The sequence below is a fragment of the Hippopotamus amphibius genome, chromosome 10, assembly GCF_030028045.1.
Source record: "Hippopotamus amphibius kiboko isolate mHipAmp2 chromosome 10, mHipAmp2.hap2, whole genome shotgun sequence".
Lineage (NCBI taxonomy): Eukaryota > Metazoa > Chordata > Mammalia > Artiodactyla > Hippopotamidae > Hippopotamus > Hippopotamus amphibius.
In genome coordinates this window covers 91,536,383-91,559,905 of record NC_080195.1, presented here as the reverse complement: position 1 = coordinate 91,559,905, position 23,523 = coordinate 91,536,383, and the positions used below count along the sequence as shown (strand labels likewise).

The 23,523-nt window shown below is 42.5% G+C and overlaps 2 protein-coding genes across 6 annotated transcripts in view; one reads left to right on the top strand and one right to left on the bottom strand.

The window, feature by feature from the left end:
• Positions 1–3,270, bottom strand: part of CXADR (CXADR Ig-like cell adhesion molecule) — a 57,170-nt gene extending 53,900 nt beyond the window's left edge. For 2 of the 4 annotated variants that reach the window (XM_057697745.1, XM_057697747.1), the window contains exon 1: positions 2,793–3,270. In XM_057697745.1, coding sequence (XP_057553728.1) covers positions 2,793–2,835 — 43 coding nt within the window. In that variant the 5' untranslated portion in view covers positions 2,836–3,270. The remainder of the gene's footprint in view (positions 1–2,792) is intronic. The other 2 variants (XM_057697746.1, XM_057697744.1) reach the window with 1 other exon arrangement.
• Positions 2,272–22,580, top strand: LOC130830497 (proline-rich protein 2-like). Of its 2 annotated transcripts, none has more exons than XM_057697751.1 (3): positions 2,272–2,867; positions 12,094–12,167; positions 19,709–22,580. In XM_057697751.1, the coding sequence occupies exons 1-2, from the start codon at positions 2,441–2,443 to the stop codon at positions 12,144–12,146; spliced, it is 480 nt and encodes a 159-aa protein (XP_057553734.1). In that variant the 5' UTR covers positions 2,272–2,440; the 3' UTR covers positions 12,147–12,167; positions 19,709–22,580. The 2 variants fall into 2 exon arrangements, with proteins under 2 accessions (XP_057553734.1, XP_057553733.1); XM_057697750.1 differs by lacking the exons at positions 12,094–12,167; positions 19,709–22,580 and adding exons at positions 7,621–7,709; positions 8,139–8,528.
• Positions 22,581–23,523: the final 943 nt, after the last annotated feature.

Genomic DNA, 23,523 nt, shown 5'->3' with positions numbered 1-23,523 from the left:
AGGAGAAGCAACTTTTTTGCCCTGGTGGTGGTAAAATGACAGGAATGTAATTAAGAGAGAGGCATATGGAGCGGATAAAGTTCACAACTAATAACCTTCACTTTTTTTAAGTAAAGGAAAAAAACTCCAGGTAAAGCAGAACAATAAACATTTCCCACTATATCAGCTGACATAGTGGGATTCCCTTTCTTGACACAAGCAACTGAGGCACACAGAGAACAGGGTCCTGCCGCCACTGAACCGCTAACAAGTGGTCTGGAGACCAGAATCACTGGCCAGTACTTTACTTTCACTCATATCGACACTGTGAAAAGCAGCAGCACCCCAAACGTTACCACTGTCATCCCTAGGTGACACAGATGCTGCTGGGTCATGGGCCATATAAGCTTACGACACCAGTCTAAGCCCTGGATCCTCATGTTCCCAGAGTGCCTGGAAATATTCAACTAAGATCAAGAAATTAAAAGGCTAATAATAAAAGCCTTCAGGACTTGGCACGTGGTCAAACCAACAGCAGGTTCTTAATAAATGACAGATAACCACTGATACAAATTTAGGATGTCGATTAGAGAAAACCAAACAGGAAAGTGGCTGCATCGTGATAAGAGCAGGGATTCAGGGGGAAATCTGTGACCTTGGCAAGTAAAGTTATATAACGATTTTGTGCTTCAGTTTCTCCACTTGTACAGCAGGGATCATTATAATACATATCCTCTAGGGCTGCGAGGTACATTAAATGAGTATATGTAAAACCCTTACAACAGTGACTGGCATTTAAAAACTGCATAAGCAAGGCTTTACTTCTACTATTACTGCTACTGCTCCACCACTACTGCCACTATTACTACTGTTATGTCTTGCTACTAGGCAGGTGATTAAAAAATGCATCAAAAAAGTGTTCCATCAGCAACCAGAGTACACTACGAAACTCTACAACCCACATAGAGAGAGCTCTAGAGAAAGATCTACTAACAGCACTGCAATTTTTAATATGTAAGCCTCCACCTTGTTTTGCAATTGAAGAATCCAATCATTACCACTCAAACTGAGTTCATGGCAATAAAATAACAAGTAGTATCTGAAGAAATACTCAAAGCCACACATCAATTACAGTTTTTGAGCTGTTTCCCAAGTTGGAAAATTGAAGTAAAAATAGTTTAGTCGAAGACAACAATCCTTTAAAGAGATGTTCACTGTACCATAGCGTACAGTTTATGAGCAGAATGACTCTATATGTATCAAAACACCCCAGGATGAGACTGTGCCCACCAAAGTGAGGCATCCATTAAAAATGAAATCCAGACCATTATCCTGCTATCCGGGCGGGGGGGGGGAGTGTTATCCCTATATGGTCTATGTTCTTCCACTTTTCTGCTTCAGATGAAGCCTAAAACATTTTTTCCCACACAGATCACAATATTCTCAACTTCTACTTCAGTTTAGTCCATCAAAACAAGGTGGAAACGTATCATGTAGAATGGTTACTGACCCTTCACCTTTTCCGGAAGCTTTACTTTGGAAATTTCAGCCATTGTCTAAATGATATGTATTAAAAAGGTGGAGGTAACGCCATAGACTCAGATCGAAGATTAGACTTGTTAATAGAATGTTGATCCCATGAGTAATGCTCACAGCTGTGGCATCCAACAATGGAATTAACATTTCAACAGGAAGCAGAGAGCCATCCCAACCGAAAGGGCCACTCCATCCCGCTTTAGAGGGCTTAAAAAAATTATCCTTCCGTAGGCTACACAAAGTGCCTCCTAAGGTCCCACCGATGGATTTTTGTTGTTGGTTTAATGAATCTTTCGGTTCTAAACTGAGTAAGTGCTTACCTGGACAAAACAATATCAGCGGATTAAAGCACGGGCATGGAAACATCAGTTTTTTTTCAAAATATCAAATGATTATGCCTTATGTCCATGCAATTTTAAACGCCCTTTTCCCCCTCCCGAGAAAGGCGCAGTCGAACATGTATTAGCTGGCGAACCCTTTGGGAATTACCCTCTACAAATCATCCTATCTTTGATTCATCAAAATGAATCAAAACATTATAAACTCAAAACCAAGGTTACTAATTTCTCCTCTGCACTCCGCCCCACGACTGCAGGAATCAATACTACATTTTTGCAGGAACCTATTTCTGATTTTCCACGGTCTGCTCCGCCGAGCTGCCGTCTAGTCAACAGCTCGTGTCTGGGCTCGCCTCTTCTGTGAGACCAAGAACTGCTTACAGCTCGCTCGGCGCCTCTTTCCTAGAGGTAGCCCGGACGATCGCAGGCGCGCAAAAGCCGAGTGTCCATTTAATCATGGCGTTTGCAATTCAGTCTCCCGGCTTGAGACTGTTCGACACCTGAAAACCCGCCGCGCAAGGCTTCTGAAACCGGGGAACCGCGGGTGCACACGACACCGCGGCTAACAAGGGAAAGGGCAAGAGCAGATGAAGCAAAGCCCGCACCCGCGGCAAAGAAGAGTCTGGGAGAGACGCCAGGCGCGCCCGGCACGCCGCGCCCGGGCGGCCCCTCCACCGCCGCCCCTCACCCCGGGGGCTGGGCCCCCCACGCCCCCGCACGGCTCCCCTCCCAGCCGCCCCACCTTCGCGGCTCGCGCGCCGGGTCCTGGAAGATCACCCCGGCGCGATTCCGCGCGCGCCGCCACCACTGCCGCGGAGCCCCCCGGTCGCGCCCGCCCCCTCCCCCACGCTGCATTGTTCCCGGGTGGCCGCCGGCAGCGAGCGCCCCAGGGCTGGCCAGGCGATGTGGACCCGAGGCACCGAACCGTCCGCCACTCACCCGCGACTCCACACAGGAGCACGAAGCGCAGCAGAAGCGCCATGGGGGCGGCCCGGCCGTGGGCGACGACTGCAGGTAGGCGGCTCTCACGCGGGGGTCTCGACCACCCGGCTCCTCGCGCGCTCCCGACTGGCTGGCGGCGGCGGCGGCACCTCGCAGCCCGCTCCCACCCCGCCCTCGCTCGGCAGGTGAAACACGTCACTTCCGGTAGTAGCGAAGCCCCGCGGCGCGCGCCGTCCGTGCCCGCCGGGCGCGTGGGGTTGCTATGGCAACCGGGAGCCCCGGGAGGGCTGCGCTGGGTACCCTCCCGGGTAAGGAACTCCCGCCGGTGCGCCGGCAGCCATTCGCCCCAAGCCTAAGTCTGGATGCCCGCCTCAATGCCTTCACTTAAATTGGGTTTGTGCACGTGGGTCGAGCCAGCCCCTCTCCCCAGACGACTGGAACTGCTGTCGCACCCTTGTTTACAGGCACAAGGCACGGGAGAAAACTCGCTCACCTGCTCGCGGACCCTGAAGGGCAGCTAAAGCAGTCAGCCCCGCCTGCACTTACCCCACCCTCCCCTCGGGGTAGCAGGGTGGGAGCCTCCAGCCACGCCTCCTACCTCTGGAGGTGCGCTGCTGGGGCGGGCTCTCCCACCTAAGGCTCTAGATAGTGGAAGCCAACTGGGCAGCCCCCTGCATCTGCTCTCATCTCGTAGAGTCCTTTAGGCTGATGTAGAAGGCGGCTAGAGGAGGCTTTTCCCCATCTCCTGTAATGACTAAGCTAATTTGGGAAATACCCGGATTGGGTTCCCTCCCTTGTATTTGAAGGTTATTCCAGCCCTGAAATTGGCCAACGAGGACGAGTGAGCTTGAAAAGTGGGGCTAACTAGGGACGGTTGAGGGGGGGTGGGGGGGTTGGGGTGTGGGCGAGGATCGGAGAATTAGAGCTCTTGAATCTCCCAGAATCTACCGGTCAGCCCTGCAGTGTCGCTTCTGCCTCCTGGCGCCCTCCATACTTGTTCTGTCATTTTGCTGCTTATTCTTGGTCGGTCTTTCCAGATGACGTTTATTTATAACTGCTGAGGGACTTTGGTTGTTCCCAACAGTTCCTTATCAGGAGTGAATTACAGGAGAGAAAGTGTAGTGCAGTGCGTAAATTCTTTGGCTCCGAAATGAGGCAGTAACTGGGCAAATAACTTAGAAACAGCACCTACCTCAGGGATAGCTATGAAAATGAGATAATCCACAAAAGAATGCTTGGCACCGTGCTTGGCACATAGTAAGTGGTCAGTAAAGTGGAAGCTAATAAAAAATAACATTGGAAAATTCTTGGTTATTGAACCAGCAAAGAAAGTAAACCAGTTATCAGGAAGACCAAAATTGCCAACTGCAATTTAGGCGGGTGTTTGGCAACCCTGGCTGCGCATTAAAATTATCTGGAGAATTTTTGTAAAATACAAATACCTGAACCCCGCTTCAGCGATCCTGACTTAACTTGTCGTCAGTGGAATCCTGGCTGATTTAAGGAGAGTCCAGAGTAACTGCTAGGGACTTCGTATTAGCTGAGGAAACAGGAATTCTACTGGATAAAATTGAAGGTATAAAATAAAATTGTATGCACCACATTGTATTCTATGAAATTAGAAAATATTATGTATTAATGTTCATATCTATTTCAGACTGCTTGTGAGGACTCTTCTAATATTAATCACTTCTAAGCAGCACACGTTTTGTTATAAAGTTGGTACTGTTACTGAGTCCAAGCTCACGCTGCTCATCACATGACAGGCCAATAAATCTGAGACAAGGTTTTGAGGCAAGGAATATGACTTTATTCGGAAAGCCAGCAGATGGAGAAGATGGCAGACTAGTGTCTCTAAAAAAGCATCTTATTGGGGTTTAGATGCCAGTTTCTTTTATAGCACAGGGAGGGGGAGGAGATGAGGAAATAACCTAAAAAGGCCATACGTTTTGCAAAAATTCCCTGCAATGGCCAGCCTTGGGGAGGGCATGTGTTAATTTCTTCTTTCTTGCAGCCATCCACAGGTGAACAGGGCCTGGACGTTTGCATGAACAAAGGCACTTTAGTTTAACATTAGGCAGAGGGGCAGAGTTCCCTGAGGCAGGCTATTGTGTATACACAGCATCCTTTTAGTGAACAAAAGCAATGGGAAGCAAAGGTTAAAGTAAAAGAAACACATCCAACATGTAGTCAGATTTGGCTCTTCCTTGTTACACTACCTTGAGTGTCTCCTTCAGTAGAAATCAAACCACCCTCAGGGTCATCTAGAGGAGATCTTTAGCAATTACCCAAAAGGATTTTCATCTTAATCCCTTTCCTTCTGGTATTTTGTTTTACAATCCTTACCTTTTGCCTGCTTCTGTGGTAGGCATTTTCATATCTATCAGTCACTTCTTACTCTGAATATTCCTGGAAGGCCAAAAGGTACATTATTCATCTTTTTTACTCTTAGGAGCACAGCCCATACTAGGTTCTCTATTATTTGTTGAACTGAATATATTTAATTCATATATTAATTAGTATATTGATATATTAATAAAGCATACGTAAATATCTGTACAATAACTCACAAATCATTACATCTGAATATAGCTTTTTAACATGTACTTCTAAAATGTAAATTTCATGAAATTAATCTACTTTAAATTACTGAACACATTTTTCAAATGTATCATCTCTAAGGTTTCAGTAACTTTGAAAGGAACAGTTTATCTTGTTTAGTGAACTATTTTTCTTTTAGAAATTACATTAAAGCTGGGGAAAAAAGTGATTTGAAGTCATCTTTAGACTTTGGTTTATGAATACATTATTTCATATAAACAGTAGCTGAAATTATGCAGTAATCTGAAACTTCTTAAGGACACCTTAAAAAGCCTTTGTTGTTATGGACAGCTTGGAAATTATGTCTCCTGGAACCTGTAATGAGATAATCTCATTAATTCTGGAACATTCAAATTATGGATTGTTTGGTATCCTCAAACAAGCTAACAAATAGTATGCAACCATTAAATAAATTGCCCTTTCTTAGTAAGGGACCAAGCACTCCAAGACAAGTGTTAGTTGGAAAGGAAAGGTTGCTTTACTCAGGAGGCTAGCAACCTGGGGAGAAGATAGACTTGTATTCAAGAACCAACTCTAGGGACTTCCCTGGTGGCACAGTGATTAAGAATCTGCCTGCCAATGCAGGGGACACGGGTTTGATCCCTGGTCTGGAAAGATCCCACATGCTGCGGAGCAACTAAGCCCTTGCGCCACAATTATGAAGCCTGAGTGCCTGGAGCCCATGCTCTGCAACAAGAGAAGCCATCACGATAAGAAGCCTGCGCACTGCAACAAAGAGTAGCCCCCACTCTCTGCAACTAGAGAAAGCCCACGTACAGCAACAGAGACCCAATGCAGCCAAAAATAAATTAAAAAAAAAAAGAACCGACTCCAAAGATTCTGCTCAACATTGAAACTTTTTAAAGGGAAGAAGGGGAAGTTAACTGCAGTTAATCACTTGGGGGAGGATTACGCAGTCTTTGTTATCTGCCACTTTGTGCAGACTTTCTTCTGATTGGTTAGTGGTGAAGTGACAGGTTGGTGTCCCAAGACTGTTGTGCTCAGCCTAAAGTTACCTTCCTCCACATGGATGGGGGCCTGAGTTCCAGCAGAAGAACTCAAGGATATTGTTATGTATGTCCCTTGAGGAGGAATCAGGACCCTGCTTGACTGCTGTGCTATTGTTTCTTGATGCTCCTCCTTTGTTTCTGCATTCCCTCACTTTTCTGATTAGCAACCGTATGAATCTGCCCTTTTGACTTCAGGGAAGGTCAAAGAGGCTGAATGAAGCCTATTTCTTACAAACAAGAAATGGGGACAAAGAAAGGATTTGTACCCCGGGAGGGCCCCATGGGGTCCTGCTCGGTTTCAAAACTGTTGGAAGCTTCACTTGGACCATTGCTGGCTTAGAATTCAACTTTCTTGAGTGCATTCAGTCAGTAAACTTTCATCCATCTGCTTTTCTTTCTTTTTTTTTTTTTAATATTTTTTTATTGATGGTGTTGGGTCTTCATTGCTGTGCACAGGCTTTCCCTAGTTGTAGAGAGTGGAGGCTACTCTTCATCGCTGTGCGTGGGCTTCTCATTGCTGTGGCTTCTCTTCTTGCGGAGCACGGGCTTCTAGGTATGCGGGCTTCAATAGTTGTGGCAGTGGGCTCAATAGTTGTGGCTCGTGCGCTCTAGATTGCAGGCTCAGTAATTGTAGCTCACGGGCTTAGTTGCTCTGCAGCATGTGGGATCTTCCTGGACCAGGGCTCGAACCTGTGTCCCCTGCATTGGCAGGCAGATTCTTAACCACTGCGCCACCAGGGAAGCCCCCATCTGCTTTTCAGTTTCAAAAATTGGGTACTTTTATCTTCTGTGCTCTTATCTTTGTCCTTATACCTGGAGGCCTTTTTAAAAAGTCCATTTACTGTAATTTTAGTGAAGCTTTCTTTGGGAGGAGTAGAGGCAGATGCATGTGTTTAATTCTCCATCTTTATTCAAAAATCTGCCCTCAATTGGGGTGAAATGTTCCCATGAATACTGAAATTTTTAAAGTCTGAAGAGAATTGACATCTTTACTCTTCCCCTGAATAATACAAAGATCTTAGACTGGTTTAACTCCTACCAAATCCCTCTCCTAATTTATTGTAATCCATTGTTTTTGTCCTGTCCACCTTATAATTATACATAGACTTTTATATATATATATAGAGAGAGAGAGTGTTTAATTAGATTTGTCTTGCGGAAAGGGAACGTTGCCCACCATTTCAGTAAACAAAGAATGTTGCCTGCCATCCCAGTTCTACAAGGATCAAGCTATCAAGCACTGCAACTGCCCCTCACCCCGCCAACAGGGCACCCTGAGGAGAATTCAGGATGGAGAAAACCAGTAAGCATCCTGTGCTTTGGATACCAGTCCTAGATAGTTAAGATGCACATCTGAGGAATAATTTCAGTCAGCCCAGACTCTTGCATCTTCCCACATATAGAAAAGCACTAAAATCGCTAACTTGGGATGTCTGGTTTTTTTGTGATTAGCAGTAATACTTTGATGTTCAACTACACGTGGGTTTTTTTGTTGTTTTTTTTGTTTTTCTCAGCAAAATACTCCTGTGTATATCCTAGCTCCTCCCTTAGCTCTTCAAAGCAGCTCCCTGTAACTATCTGAGAGACTGCTCCCGAGGCTATATCCTCAGTAAGGTCCCCAAATAAAACTTAACTCACAACTTTTAGGTTGTGCGTTTTTCTTTCATTAACAGTCTACACATTCTTCACCATTTCTTTTTGTATCTCAAAACACTTCTTTTCTTTCTTCCAGAAGTATGTCCTTTACAAATTCCTTTACTGAAGAGCTCTTTAAGGTAAACTTTGTTTCTGTGTGTCTAAAAATATCTGTTTTTATTTTGCCTTCATTCTTAAAAGGTAGATTCCTTGATATAGAATTTGGGGCTTATTGGTCTGTTCTGTCAATGCTTTCGAGATACTATTCCACTGTATTCTGTCTTCCTTTGCTGCTCTAATAAAGTCAGTCTAATGATCCTTGTAGTTAATCTGGCTGTTTTTAAAATCTTCTCTTTGATTTGTTGTTCAATTTCATTACAATGTGTCTAGTTTGGAGTTTCTATTTATTTATCCAGCCAATGATTTCCTGAACCTGAGAGAATTAGTCAACCCTCACTTTGAGAAAAAAATCTCAGTATTCAAAATCTTGTTGAATATTGCTTTTCCCACATTCTTTTCTCATTCTCTGATATTAATTACATATATGTTACACCTTTTCATTCTTATATTTCTCTAAGCATATTAAACACATTTAATGTAGATTAGGTGTACAGTAATTACATTATTTGAAATCTGTGTGCCTCATTTTTTAAAAGTAAATTTATTTATTTATTTATTGGCTGCACTGGGTCTTTGTAGCTGTGCTCGGGCTTTCTCTAGTTGCGGTGAGCAGGGGCTACTCTTCCTTGCGGTGCACGGGCTTCTCATTGCGGTGACCTCTCTTGTGGAGCACAGGCTCTAGGCTCCGGGGCTTCCGTAGTTGTGGCACATGGGCTCTAGAGTGCAGGCTCAGTAGCTGTGGCACACAGGATTAATTGCTCCACGGCATATGGGGTCTTCCCGGACCAGGGATCAAACCCGTCTCCCCTGCATTGGCAGGTGGATTTTTAACCACTGTGCCACCAGGGAAGTCCCTGTGTGCCTCATTTTATTTCTTTGTTGTTTATGCAGATTCTTGCATGTGTTAGGCTTCTTTTTTCATGTTTTATGATTTTTTTTTCATCATAAGCTTGTTATGTGTGGAACTTTATCTGTGTGAATCATTTGAGGGATTTAAGTGCTTTCCTTGAGAGAGGGTTTGTATTAGCTTCTTCCAGGATCTTAGAGTCACGACCAAACCAGGAAAACTTAAAAAATAATTTGGGGCATTAAGTTTATCAGATAACACAGGTAATGTAGATTTGGGTCAGAAACCAGCATGAGGAAGGGCTTGTGGTTATAAATTCTCAATGATGCTCACCACTCTCATCACTTCAATAGCCCTTTTAGATAAAATAACAATCCCATGCTCTGTAGATTAGCTGTAGAGAGAAATCAAACCACATCTTCCTTTGTTGATCGCCCTCCAGATTTTTTCACTTAGCTTGTTCCATTCAGGTTGTTGAATCACTTGAACAACATTATATTTAGTTGCTTTTGTGAGATGCTGTAGTTTCTGGATAGAATAAATAAATCCTTGTCAAGGATTTCCTCAGCAACGTTTCTTCAAAATATCTAAGTTAGGGCATTTCTAAGGACACAGTCCAACTTTCACCTTTGTGAACCCTTTGTGAACCCCTGCCACCAATTAAAAAAAATATTTAAAATGGCCTCATGGCTGTGTTGATATAAAGACAAATTTAATCCAGGCTAGATCATATCATTATTTCTTCTGATTTAAAAGAACGAAAAACATTTTTAAAGGCCCTTGGTAAGTTGGCACTGGGCATTGTTTCTCTCTCCCTCCCTCTCTCCACCCCTAATAAAAGTTTTTCTAAAGATACCAATAATATTAAAGATTTTTTTTGAAAGGAAAGAAAAGGAGTCAACTTGCAAACTTCCTTCTCATCTCTGTCTCTATTTCACTTCTTTTGCCAAAAGTCCCTAGGATTATGGTTTCTTTGTCTGCAGTTCCTTTTCTCTACTTTTCCTCTTAGGTCAGAACAATACATAAAGTATTAAACTGCCCTATTCTAAAGATAAGAAGGAGATAAGATATTTACCTAGGGGAAAAAGTCTATTTTTTTTTTTTTTTTAGCTCTTCCTTCATCTCCATGTTCTATAGTTTATATTTTGGCTTTGAGTTGTTTTTGTTTGCTTGTTTGAGTGAAAAACAAACAAACAATCAACAGGACTGGCAGAATAAACCAGGAGCTTATATCCTCTTTAGAAGATTTTACCCTAACTTCGGTGGTGACCTTTAGAAAGAAATGTGAACTTTGCGTGATAATTCTCAGGAAGAAAGAATTACAGTGGCTGGTGTTCTGGGAATAGATGACTTCATGTTTGCAGAGTGCCCTAGGCATGTTTAGATCAAAGATGCTGAGATACCCAGCATTAAGCCCATTTAACTTATACCTAGATTATAAATTTAAGTATTACAGAAGTGGATGGAGCCTCATATACTTTATATTTTGCTGGTTTCCTTTTGGCTGGAGACAGCTTTCTGTCTGATAGGTAACAACAACGCTTTACATTAATAGGCTGTATAACATCTTTCATCCAAGGAGTTCAAAGAACTGAGCAGTTGTGACTCATTGTTCCTTAAAACATCCCTACAACACTTAAGACAACACACATTGAAGTAAACTGATTATAGGTAAAGAAACTTGAGTCATGGAGGCATTAAAGTGTTAACAAAGCATTCCAGGAGCCAGAGATGGAATTCAGAATAAGTTCCCCTCTCTTTGATTAGACCATAACCACATGTAGTAGCACACATTCCCTCCTAATAAAGCTAGGTCTTCAAGGGCTTCCACTGTGTTTATGACAAAGATGACACATCTTCATTGTAAATGGGATTAGCTCTTACCTACCTTTCTAAGCTCATCTCATACTCCCTGTCCCCCTGTGGCTACAAGTCACTTTGCAGAAGCTGTTCTCTCTACCTGGAATACTTGACCTTCTCAAGTGGATCTCTCCTAGTCATCCTTCCTGTGTTAGATCAAGTGTCCTTCCCTAGGAGACCTCTGGATTAAATCAAATTTCAGCTTTATAGTTTCTCAAAGTACCAGGCACCTACCCCTCAGAGCACCTGCAGTTTTTTACTTGAGTGTGTTATATGATTGTTTGGTTAGTGCCTATGCCACTCTCCCTTCTGTAGGCTCCGGGAAGGCAGGGGACGTGCCTGGTTTTCCTCACTATTGTAGTCCCAGCATCAGAGTTAATGCTTGGTGCTAAATATGGGCTCAAAACACACTTGTTGATTGAATTAATTTAGATTTTAGGAAAAGTGTTCTTTCAGAGTTTGAACAGGAAGAAAATGGTTGGCATTCTAAGTCATTATTCTAACATATCTGAATAGGAAAATATATAGACTGTTTTAACAACTTAATTCAAACTAAAACCATTAAAATCTTAGTAAGAGGACAAGAGATAAATCAGGAAAATGGTGAAAGGGGTAGAACACATAAAAATTGTGATTAAGAGGCACTACCACAACTTAACACAAAATTTACCTCTGGTCTTTGGAAATCTGAGATTAGACAAGAAAGCCAGGAGATTGTTTCTATAGCAGAAGTCCCTACTTGAACCCAAGAAGTGGACTTCTCTCTGTATGTCCCTTTGTCTCTCTGGCCTCCAGTCATCTCCCATTCATTTGATCGGTCAGGAGGGACTCACTGTGGAGCAAGACTGAGAGACTAGATGCATTTGAGCTGTCTGTTCCCTGGCCTTATTGAAGGGCTCGCATCTGAACGTGCACAGTGGCTGCCAGCCAAAGCCATAGATGCACTGACCAGTTGAGTGTAACGCAGAGTGGGCAATAATCGCTCGTCGTGGTCATCACTTTGTGATGTACGGAAATAGCGAATCACTGCACTGTGCACCTGGAACTAACATAGTGTTGTAGGTCAATTATACTTCAATTAAAAAAAATTAGTTTTAAAAATTATGTGCCTAAAAAAAAAGAAAAAAAAAAGAATCTTCTGAAGTCAGGTGTGTGTGGGTGTGGGTGTGGTTGTTGTTGGTTTTTTGTTGTTGTTGTTGTTGTTATTGCTTTTTGTTTTAAACAGGGAGTGTCATAATCCTGTGTTTTGGGAAGAGGCAGTACCGAGGATGGATCTGAAGAGAGTAGGAAGAAACAAAGGTAGGAGATCATTGAAATTATTGTCATAATCACAGTAAAAGCTGGCAGGGTCTGAACTCAAATCGTGGTGGTGAGTGAGGTTTGGGAGACATTTCAGAGAAAGGACTAGCAGGATATGAGCCTGTGAGGAACAGGAAACAAGCACAACCATCTCAGGTTTCTAGGTTTGGGCAATCAGTGGATAAGGTGCTATTAACTAAGCAGGGAATAGAGGACAGGCAGGTTCAGTGGAGTGTAAATGCTAGGTTTTTGGCGCCTGGGGGACATCCAAGTGGAGGTGCCAGAAAGAGAGATGACCTGGCTGGCAATCCAGATTTTGGAACCAGATTACAGTCCTTTGAGGAATTAGTTTGTTTTTTACAGTGGTTATAAAACTCATTGCAGCCATGCTAGTTTCCCAGGAAAGCCCACAAAACACCTATGCAGACTATTCTGTTCCTGAGAGTGCAGATGAAATGTCACTCATAAGAATGTTTCTATGGGGACTTGCATTTATAAGGCCAACCGAGGACCCCAGTAAAGCAACTTCTCTCACTCAGACGTAGAATTGGGAGGGAGGCTTCTTTGCCAAACCTTATTCTCTTCTCCAGGAACACAGAAGCATAAAATGTTCAAGGGCAAGTCACATATATTATGGTGTGGAACTAGCATTGTTTGTAGTTTTAGGAAAAAGGGACTATATTTGCTTTTAAAGAAGTGAGAGGGACAATTGGCAGATCATTCAGGTAGGATTAAGTGACCTAGCATGGAGAGATGCTGGTGGAGATGCTGTGGAAAGTTGGAGTGAAGGACCCTGGGCAAAGTTGAGGGAATAGCAGGAGTGGTGAATCAGCAAGACTAGAAAGCCTGGGACCACAATCCCAGGCAACTTTGGAGACCTTGTCGATGAGTTTGGGAAGATAACAGCTGCGATATTGTGATATATATTTGACCAAAATATGTTTCTCATATAGATTTGGTCTTTGTCCACAATACCTGGCTCACAGCTCCCAAAACTCTTGGAATTTTCCTAAGCAATAAAAGCAATGGGGGCATCTTTTGTTACAATATTTGGTCTTTTGTTCTCAGTTTCTGAAAATGTTTTAGAGGCATAAATGTGAAATGGGTGTCTTGATTTTTATAACAAGCTCCTTTCTATCACCACTGGGTTTATGTTAATGAGGTGACTTATGGAAATCCCCTAAAGACGGGGGCTGGTTGCCAGGGGAACTAACCGTGAGTAAAGGGTTGGAACTTTCAGTCCCATCCTCTGATTTCTGGGGAGGGGAGATGGGCTGGAAGTTGAATCAGCAACGGCCAATGATGTAATCATTGCCTATGTGATAAAGCCTCCATAAAAATCCAAAGGGAGGGGCTTTGAAGAGCTTCCTGGTTAGTGAAACAGAACTCTTTCATGTGCCACTGCGCCAGGCCCCAAACTCTACTAGGACGGAAGCTTCTTTTCTTTAGGACTTCTCGCTACATATCCCTTCATCTGGCTTTGATTCATGTCCTTTAATATCCTTTGTAGTAAACTGATATTCTAGTGGGTTTCCTGAGTTCTATGAGCCACTCTAGCAAATCAATCAAACCTAAGGAGGGAGTTATGGGGAGCCTCTGCTTTATAGTCAGTTGGTCAGAAGTACAGGTAACAACCTGGATTTATGGCTGGCATCTGAAGTCTGCTCTAGCAAATTAATTGAATCCATGGTGGGTGTGGTTGGAACCTCCAATCTATAGCCAGTCGGTCAGAAGCACAGGTGATATTAAGAGCTTGCAACTGGCCTCTGAAGGTGTGTGTCAGTGTATTGGTGGGTGAGGGCAGTTCTTGAAGGTCAGAGCTCTAAACCTGCGGAATCTGATGCACTATCCAGGTAGACAGTGTCAGAACTGAGTTGAATTGTAGGACACCCGAATGGTATCAGAGAATTGCTTGGTAGCATACACACACATTGGAGTTGGGGAAAAGAACCTTTATGAGGCACAGATTCTGCTAATCAATAGTGAAGAAGAGAAGTAAGGTGATGTGGAGGGGGCCCAGGGGCAGTGAGAAATGGGCAGGGAAAGACTGTTCTTTGGACAACCGGGTGACTCCCTGGCTGGGACAGCCATTCATAGGTATATTGGATATTTCTAATTTCAGATTGCAGTAGTGAGAACAAATTATCCCGATTTACAATGCAAGCTCTAAAGGACTAGAAACTTGTCCTGGGAGGAACTTTACTATTGTGATAATGGGCATGCTGTCAAGGTGATCTCAACTGTCCCTACTTTTATAGGTTTAAAAGGAAGTTAAGCATCCTTGATTCAAAATCATTTGAAAGATTTAAGGAGTCCCTCTTATCATGAAAAAAAGCATTCTGATCATCGCTGAGCATTGTGATTTCACTTTTATGTAAACCTTATTGAATATAAAAATAAACTGGCTGATTTTAGGTTTTTGTTTGTTTGTTTTCTATTTCCTTGGTGCTGCTGTTGCTGAACAAGGAAGACATTTATAGGGAGAATCAGTGAAAGAAGATTAATTTTTGTGGTGTCAGTGAGTCAGACAAACTTCCGATTTGGCAGGAGTTGCTGAGTAGGGATGGAGGTGGTAGTTGACCCTTTGTAGAAACTTAGCAAAACTAAAGAAAGGACATTTAAACATATTTAATATGTACTTATTTTAAAGTATTTAGGTAGCTCCAATTTATAGCATTTTAGTTTCTGTGCTATTTTGATAGAGATTAAGTACACTCTGCTTGACCAAGTAGAAATGTATTCAGTGCCTATGGGACTCGGTTAACAAGAGAGGAATATTCTAAACTGTCCTGTAGGTGTGCTAGGTCATATCTTTTCTGAGTTCTTTCCTCCATTATTATATTTTTCCTACTTTCTTGATTAAGAAAATAAATGGACTTCTGGTGGAAGTCCCGGCATATCCCATATGGCTCTCAACAAATGGCTGTTGGTTTCCTGACATTCTTTTTCTGCAGATGCTCTTTCATGCACTAAAATTGCTTAATGGACAGGATAAGAATCAAATGGACAAACACTGGCAACTCAGATAGAAACTCAGATGATAATTCAAAGTAGATAATTAGGTTTGGCCTGCAGAACTTCAGAAAACCATCTGCCAAAAGACATGTCTGCAGATTCCAGGGGCTGACTTCTTAGAATACTACTAAGATTCCAGTTAATTTCTTAAGAAGCATGAGAGCCAAGTAATGGCAACAAGAAGGAAGAGTCTCAATTCAATTAAAAAAACAAATAAACCAAAGTAGGTTGTAATCTTCAACAGAATGAGAAAATAAACACTTAGCCTACTGATATCCTAGGTCAGCTCCCTTTTCATTCCTTTTATTTTTTTCCCTTAGGGCCTGAAAGGGCTGCTGGGAGTTTTTAAGTAGTGGTGCAAGGCATAGAAGCCTAAAATTTTAGGAAGAAAGTTTTCCCGTAAGTTACCTTGTGTGGTACAGAGTGTGGTGAGGTTGAATATGAAGTAGGGTCTAATGTACCCACTACGGGAAGGATTAGCAAAATACAGGTAGATTTCCAAAGATGGATATAGAACTAGGCCTATTAACAGGAATTCTGATTTTACTATTGGTTGGAGTATAGATGACCCAAATGAGAGCCAGAATGGATTATCTGTATGGGCACCAAAAGGGTAGTGGTTTGACTTGGGATGACCCTGAAGTACAGATTTGAGTACAGGTTTTTATTTAGAAGGTGATCCCAGGATACAGAAGTAGGGAAATGGGGAAGTGAGACAACCATGGAAGAAAGCCAATAGAAGGTATGTTGATGAGCAGATTAGCTCTGTGAATAATGGGTTAATCCCAATGGGAGATCCTGGGAAATTATGCAGAGTAGGTCTCTCTTGGAGTTGTCCCACGTAATGGGTGAGGAGCTGGGGTGTTTATTTACCAGCTCTCACCCGCCAATGGCTCAAGGCTGTTCCTGGAGACGTTAACTCCCCAGCATTTCTCATCTGTCCTTTCAAGGCCCAGCACACTCCACACCTGGAGAAGCCCTTAGGCAGTCAGTCAGTCATTGGTTCTTACCCATAGGAAATATGGGAACAGTAAATGTAGGATGGATATAGGCCAGGCACCTACAACATCTGTTACATGGCTCTGAAGGGTTTTTGGCAGTTATCAATCACTTGGAGAATTTGATTAAAAGTCATATATCCTTTCACTAGAAAAAAAAAGTGCATATATATACATGATTTTGAATCCAATTTACTGGGATTATGGACTTCCTAGGTGGTGCAGTGGTTAAGAATCCACCTGCCAATGCAGGGGACATGGGTTTGATCGCTGCTCCAGGAAGATCCCACATGCTGTGGAGCAACTAAGCCCGTGCGCCACAACTGCTGAGACTGTGCTCTAGAGCCTATGAGCCACAACTGTTGAGCCTGTGTGCCACAACTCCTGAAGCCCTTGCACCTAGAGCCCATGCTCTGCAACAAGAGAAGCCCGCGCAATGAGGAGCCTGCACACCACAATGAAGAGCAGCCCCCGCTCACCACAACTAGAGAAAGCCCATGTGCAGCAATGAAGACCCAACACAGCCAATAAATTAATTAATTAATTAATTAATTTAAAAAATCTATTGGTCCATTCTCTGCATCTGCATCCTTATTCTTGCCCTGTCACTGGGTTCATCAGTACCATTTTTTTTTTTTTTTTAGATTCTGTATATATAAGTTAGCATACAGTATTTGTTTTTCTCTTTCTGGCTTATTCACTCTGTGTTACAGACTCTAGGTCTATCCACCTCATTACCTGTAGGTTGGGGGAGTGGGGGGCGAAGGGGAAGCTGGGACAAAGTGAGAGAGTAGCATAGACATATATACACTACCAACTGTAAAATAGATAGCTAGTGGGAAGTTGCTGTATAACAAAGGGAGATCAACTTGATGATGGGTGATGCCTTAGAGGGCCAGGAGAGGGAGGGTGGAAGGGAGTCACGGAAGGGAGGGGATATGTGTGTAAATACAGCTGATTCACTTTGGTGTACCTCAGAAGCTGGTACAAGAGTGTGAAGCAATTATATTCCAATAAAGAGCTTAAAAAAATTTATTGGGATTGTAATGTTCCACTTGAAGTGCCAAAGAATGTCAGTCTTTGGGGATCTGTGCTGATCTATAGAAAATTTTTACCTTGTCTCAGCTTGCCGAAAGATGAATACAGAGCGGCTGGGACCAGCTAGGGAATTATCTATCTTGGAAAGCCTTGTGGGAGAAAGCATTGTGAGATCTGAATAATAGACTCCACAGTTTTATTGAAACACCATGTTCTAGATGGAGGAATGGAGGCATTATTAGAGGGATTCAGAGATGTGAAGTGGTGAGAGCCAGGTGTTCTTGTAGCAGGAGGCATAACTAAGATATGTGTTGTGCCAGAGAGAAACCTAGTGACTGAAGAGTAGTATTGCTGTGGACTGAATGTTTGTGTTGCCTCCAAAGTCATTGGTTTTCTTTTTACTTTGGCTGTGCTGCCCGGCATGTAGGATCTTAGTTCCCCAACCAGGGATCGAACCCGTGCCCCTTGCAGTGGAAGTGTCGAGTCTTAACCACTGGACCACCAGGGAAGTCCCTCAAAGTCATTTGTGGAAACCCCAACCCCTAATGTGATGGTATTTGAAGGTGGGGCCTTTGGGAGATGATTAGGTCATGAGGGTTAAGCCCTCATGAATGGAATTAGTGCCCTCATAAAAGAGACGACACAGATCTACTTCACCCCTTCCACTGTGTGAGGACGCAGTGAGAAGAAGGTCATCATTCAACTAGGAAATGGGTCCTTTCCAAGCACCGAATTTGCTGGTGCCTTGATCTTGGACTTCCCAGTCTCCAGAATTGTGACATATAAATATTTGTTGTTTAAGCCACTCAGTCTGTGGGTGCAGACCAAATATACTAAGACAAATATCTTCCCCAGTGGATGAGTTGTAAGTCTTGGTTTGATTTTAGTAAGACCATCTAAAATTCCTATAGGAAAAGCACAATAACCTATTTTATTTTACAGTGGATAATGCAATTATATAGCTCCAACTTCAGTAACTATAAGAGGATATAACAATAAAAATCATGACTTATGCCCTGACTGCCAGTCATCTCTAATTTCTCTGGAAACAGTAACTAAGCATGGTAGTGTTAGTAGTTTTGAGGGCCATGGAAGGGAGATTCCCAGTTCCTAGGAGATGAAACATTATTGAAACAGTATCCACTGTTGCCATGAGGTCATCATGACTTTGGAACAAAGGCAACATCACAAAACCATCACTAAATATAGCCTCCCTGCCTCCCAGGTTAACAAGGAGGCTTTCGGGTTTACTGGTGAGATTTCGGGCATGGCATAGACCTGACATGTTGTGATGTGCATACTTCCTTTCATTGTGGTGGACCAGGGGTCACTGGATATCGCTTGTCACTGGGTTATGTCTTAAGGAATGCCTGGTCACCCATTGGTGGGGATGTAGCATGCAGTTCCTGAGTTCAGATACACCTTGAGGGGCTAGACAGGCAGCCGTCTGGTTCACTGTGGAGACAGAGACTTTCTCTTAAATAGAAGCTGGTCAGTGTAGACATCATAAAACAACTCTTGGAGGCATAAGAATTCTGTGTTTTTGTTTTCCAAGAGGATCTGCTGACACAAAGGAGAGTAAATGGTGGCAACGTGTTTGACCTACAGGGTTTCCATGTGGTGCCTTAGTAACTGGGGATGAGTGCTGGGGAATGGGAACTCTGGTTTATGGGCCAGAAGGTCCAATTTTGGGCTGCCAGGAATATAGGTGTTTTAGAAAAGTAAGCTGGAGTACAATGCAACTATTCCTATTTCTTAACTAATTTAAGTAAATAAATTATGGGCAAAAGAAGGAGGTGGAGGAACACTTGCCCATGATTCAGCTTCTGGATAATCTGCCAATGCTCGTGGTTCCTGAGAGTCTGTTTTCATCACAGCCTGACTTCCCCTGAGTAACAGCGCCAAGCCTCTAAGGCTGACCTGATGGCCAGAGACGTGGCCTTTGGTTTTGAGTGTGTGTATATGGGTGTATGTGTGTTTAACAAGTCTGATAATTCTGTTTGGCCTGAGTCATTTAGGGAGAAATGTGCAACAGCAATGAAAAGACAGATTATGGAGAATTCCCTGGCAGTCCAGTGGTTAGGACTCTGTGCTCTCACAGCTGAGGGCCCAGGTTCAATTTCTGATTGGGGAACTAAGATCCCATAAGTTGAGGGGCACAGCCAAAAAAAAAAAAAAGACAGATTATAACTTGTGTTAGTTCAGATCCTCTGAGAAGCAGAGGTCTGTCAAGACAGGGTTAGAAGTGCATGGAATTTTGGGGGGGAAATGCCTGTGAGGGAAAACAGAGAGAAATGGAACAGAGGAGGCTGAGAGAGGCCTCAGACTACTGCACGGATCTGGCTCGTGAAGGAGAGAGGGAAGGAAGGATGGGTAGGAAGAGCCTTGGACAGCAGCGCAGTTCAGAAAGTTTTAGCAAAGCAGTGGGGACTCCTCAAGCCAAAGTCACCAGGTGAGGAATAAGCCTACCTTTATTTCCCTACCACACAGGGCCATTGGCTGGGAGCAGCTCGTGAGCAGCGTGACCTTGGAACCCACCCTGTGGTGGATTCAGAGCACAGCACCGGGTGTCCCCCAGGTCCCATGCAGACTTGATTTTACAGGTTTGAAAATATCAGCGGTTAAGAATTTGCCTGCCAATGCAGGGGACACGGGTTCGAGCCCTGGTCCAGGAAGATCCCACATGCCGTGGGACAACAAACCCTGTGCACCACAACCACTGAGCCCACGTGCCACAGCTACTGAAGCCCACACGCCTAAAGCCCATGCTCCACAAGAGAAGCCACTGTAATGAGAGCCCACGCACTGCAATGAAGAGTAACCCCTGCTCTCCACAGCTACAGGAAGACTGAGCACAGCAACGAAGACCCAACACAGCCAATAAATAAAAAAATAAGTAAATTAAAAAAAAAAATCTCCCTGCCAATGCAGAGACACAGGTTCAAGCCCTGGTCCGGGAAGATCCCACATGCCTCGTAGCAACTGAACCCATATGCCACAACTACTGAGCCCACCTGCCACAGCTATTGAAGCCTGCGTGCTGTGCCTAGAGCCTGTGCTCTGCAACAAGAGAAGCCACCACAATGAGAAGCCCGCACACCACAACAAAGAGTAGTCCCTGCTCGCCGCAGCTAGAGAAAGCCCGCTCACAGCAATAAAGACCCAATGCAGCCAAAAATATCCCCCAAGAAACAAAAAACCTTAAGAAAAACCTTAAAAAAATATCAAGAATATTTTATTAATTGAAGAAAGCAAGATGCAAAACTGTCTATCATATACCTCTATTTGTGTGAAGTGTATATGTGTGTATGCATATGATTATTATTTCTGGAAAAATATAAAAAAACACTGATAATAGTTATTACTTCAGAGGAGGGTAGTTGGGTGGCTGGGCGACCATGGGAGAAAAACTAAGTTTTCACTGTATATCATATAGTAGTTCCTGAATTTTGAACTATGTGCATACATTCCCTATTCAAAAAATAGACAAATACCCTTTTTTTTTTCCCTCAGTAAATATGTGATGGATACTATTGTATACATTAGGGATAAATTAGGAAGCTGGACAGACAAGTTTTCTGTGCTCCTAGAGTAGATTGCCAGGCCTTGATTTGGTAGAAAATGCAATTCATTATAAGATTCCTTGAGTGTAATACAGTCAAAATGGTGTGATTATGTCTGAATGTTCAGCGTTGATGTGGAAGGCAGTTTTCATTTTTTCACTTCTGACTTCTCTTACTCAAAATGAGACATGTGTAGAGGTACAGACACAGGGATGCTAGAGTTTGTATAAAGGATGCCTGAAATTAAAAAACTAACAGAAAACCAGTATTAGTTGATAATGGCAGTTTGTCCGGAATAGTAAATGCAAAGTGGAATTCATTACTGACCCCTACCCCAGCAATAAATATGGATTGTTTTGTCAATAATATTAAGGGCTGCGTGAGCCTTTAATAAACATTGGTATCTAGAATCCCTGGAGCACCTGGGTATTGGGTCAGAGAGCGAGTATACTTGTTCTAGGGACCAAAGAGTTAAGAGTACCTCAGGTTACCATGGTGGGAGGTGATTCTCTAGTTATATGGGAGCATAGGTGCCTTCGTGAATTTGTAGGGTCCCTCCTTACTATTCTAGGAAGCAGTAGGTGGTCATGACAGTGATCGTAGGAGCTAGGCTGGGGGACGGCAGTGTATGCTCGCTCAACTAGGAGACCTTGAGAAGCTCTCGAAAAAACAGTGATTCCGTGATAATGAGTAGAATTACTACCTATTTACTTCTATACTAAACCCCATCAGGTCCAGTTTCTGGGATTTAACACTTCGATTCCAGAATGTACTCAATGAATGTGTCAATTCCTAGAGGAGCTCGAGGGCAAATGATAATTGATTTCTATGAACACGGTAATGGTAATACAATTTCCAGAGTCTATACCTAATCAGGTCAAAATCTGCAGTGCTTCCAAAATCAACGTCGGGAGCTGACGGAGGGATATATGGATGTGCAGGAACCACAGGACCAAATGAAAATCCTGTTACTGAAGGTAGGAGAAGGTGCTGTCATGCTGCCAGGTCATCCACTAAATAAAGAACTGCTCAGCTGCTCTGTGGCTCAGATTGGCTTCTTCTGGTAATTTCTTCCCTGGACCACTTCTGTTCTAGTCTGAAAGAAACAGTTTTTCTACCTTCATCTTCATCTTTTCTTTAGTATCATGGACCTTTGTCAACATGAACACGATTGCCATTAGGTTGGTTATTCAAGTCTGTCTGGACTTAACGTATGTTTAGTTTCAGTGTTTCCTCCACTTACGGTTTTAAATCACCATAGATTATTCTCTAACATCTATGTTCCTGTATCAGAGAACTTTAGACACAGAGAAAAGCCAGCAGATCAATCCATCTTACACATTTTGCAAATATGGGTGCTGAGGTTCAGGGGGAAAAGAGGTATTAATTCATTCCTATTCAAAGAAAAATTATTTTGCTAAAGTTATTTGACAATGTGGAAAAATACATTTAGTTAGTTCACTTTACAACAATGTACCCAAATGGATTAAAGAAGTAAAAAAAAAGGAATAAAATAACCAGAAGAATATATACATATATATGTATTAGTGTGCGTGTGTGTGTGTGTGTGTATGTGTGTACAAATCCATATAGAGGCTAGAAAAGATCTTTACTATTTTGGGTAAATTTTATTGAAATATAACATAAGTATGGAAGAGTGCACAAATCATAAATGTGCTGGAGTGCACACTTCAGTGTAATTACATAAAACCAAAGGAAGAAAACATAAGGGAAATGATTGATAAGGTTGACAACACAAATAATTTAAAACATCTGTATGTCAAAAAAAAAGTCAAACAAAATTATAGGCAAAAATGACAAACTGGAAAAATGTTTGCAAATATATGATAAGGATACTTACCTTAATGTTTATTTTTTCAGGGTAAAAAAAATCATTAAGAAATTCAAATATCTCAGATAAAATGGTAAAGTACACACAAGAAGCAATTAAGTATTTAAAAAAAAAAAGAATTCTCTTTAGTAACTAAAGAAATTGACAATACTGAAAAACATATAACACCCCATGATGGAAAGTGCTGGGAACAGGCTTTCGAATGCATTTCTGATAAGGGTATAAAGGAACTTTCATGTAAACATGGGGTGTAAGGTAGGGGTGTGGTGGCTGTGTGCAATTTGTAGTAGGTATCATGAACCTGAACATGTATAGATACTTTTACACGAAAATTCTACTTCTAGAAATTTACTTGGAGTTAATAATAGTAAAACGCAAGAAATAATTTAAAATGTCTAAAATTAGGAGTTGGTTAAACAGTACAGCTACATGATATGATCTTCTTCAGCCGTTAAAAAAACATCACAGGGAATTCCCTGGCGGTCCAGTGGTTAGGACTTTGTGCTTTCTGATCGGGGAACTAAGTTCCCACAAGCTGTGAGGCACAGTCAAAAACAAACAAACAAACAAATAACATCACAAAAGGATATTAAATAACATGGAAAAAATTGCAATATGTTAAGTGAAAATATCAAACTGTAAAACTGAATGTATGCTCAGAACCCAGTTTTTATTTTTTTTATTTTTTATTTTTATTTTTTGGCACACGGGCTTAGTTGCTCCGTGGCATGTGGGATCTTCCTGGAGCTGGAATCGAACCCATGACCTCTGCATTGGCAGGCGGATTCTTAACCACTGTGCCACCTAGGAAGCCCTGAGAACCCAGTTTTTAAAATAAATTATATACATACTAATATGTATGTGCTAAAAAAATACTGGTAGACCGTACA

What these genes read in the sequence shown, in the direction of transcription:
- LOC130830497 (XM_057697750.1), top strand. Translation starts at nt 2,441, where the DNA reads ATGAAGCAAAGCCCGCACCCGCGGCAAAGAAGAGTCTGGGAGAGACGC. An exon ending in GCCGTGGGCGACGACTGCAG is followed by an intron (nt 2,868 to 7,620) that starts GTAGGCGGCTCT and finishes CTGCCATCCCAG; the next exon opens with TTCTACAAGGATCAAGCTAT. An exon ending in ATTCAGGATGGAGAAAACCA is followed by an intron (nt 7,710 to 8,138) that starts GTAAGCATCCTG and finishes TCTTTCTTCCAG; the next exon opens with AAGTATGTCCTTTACAAATT.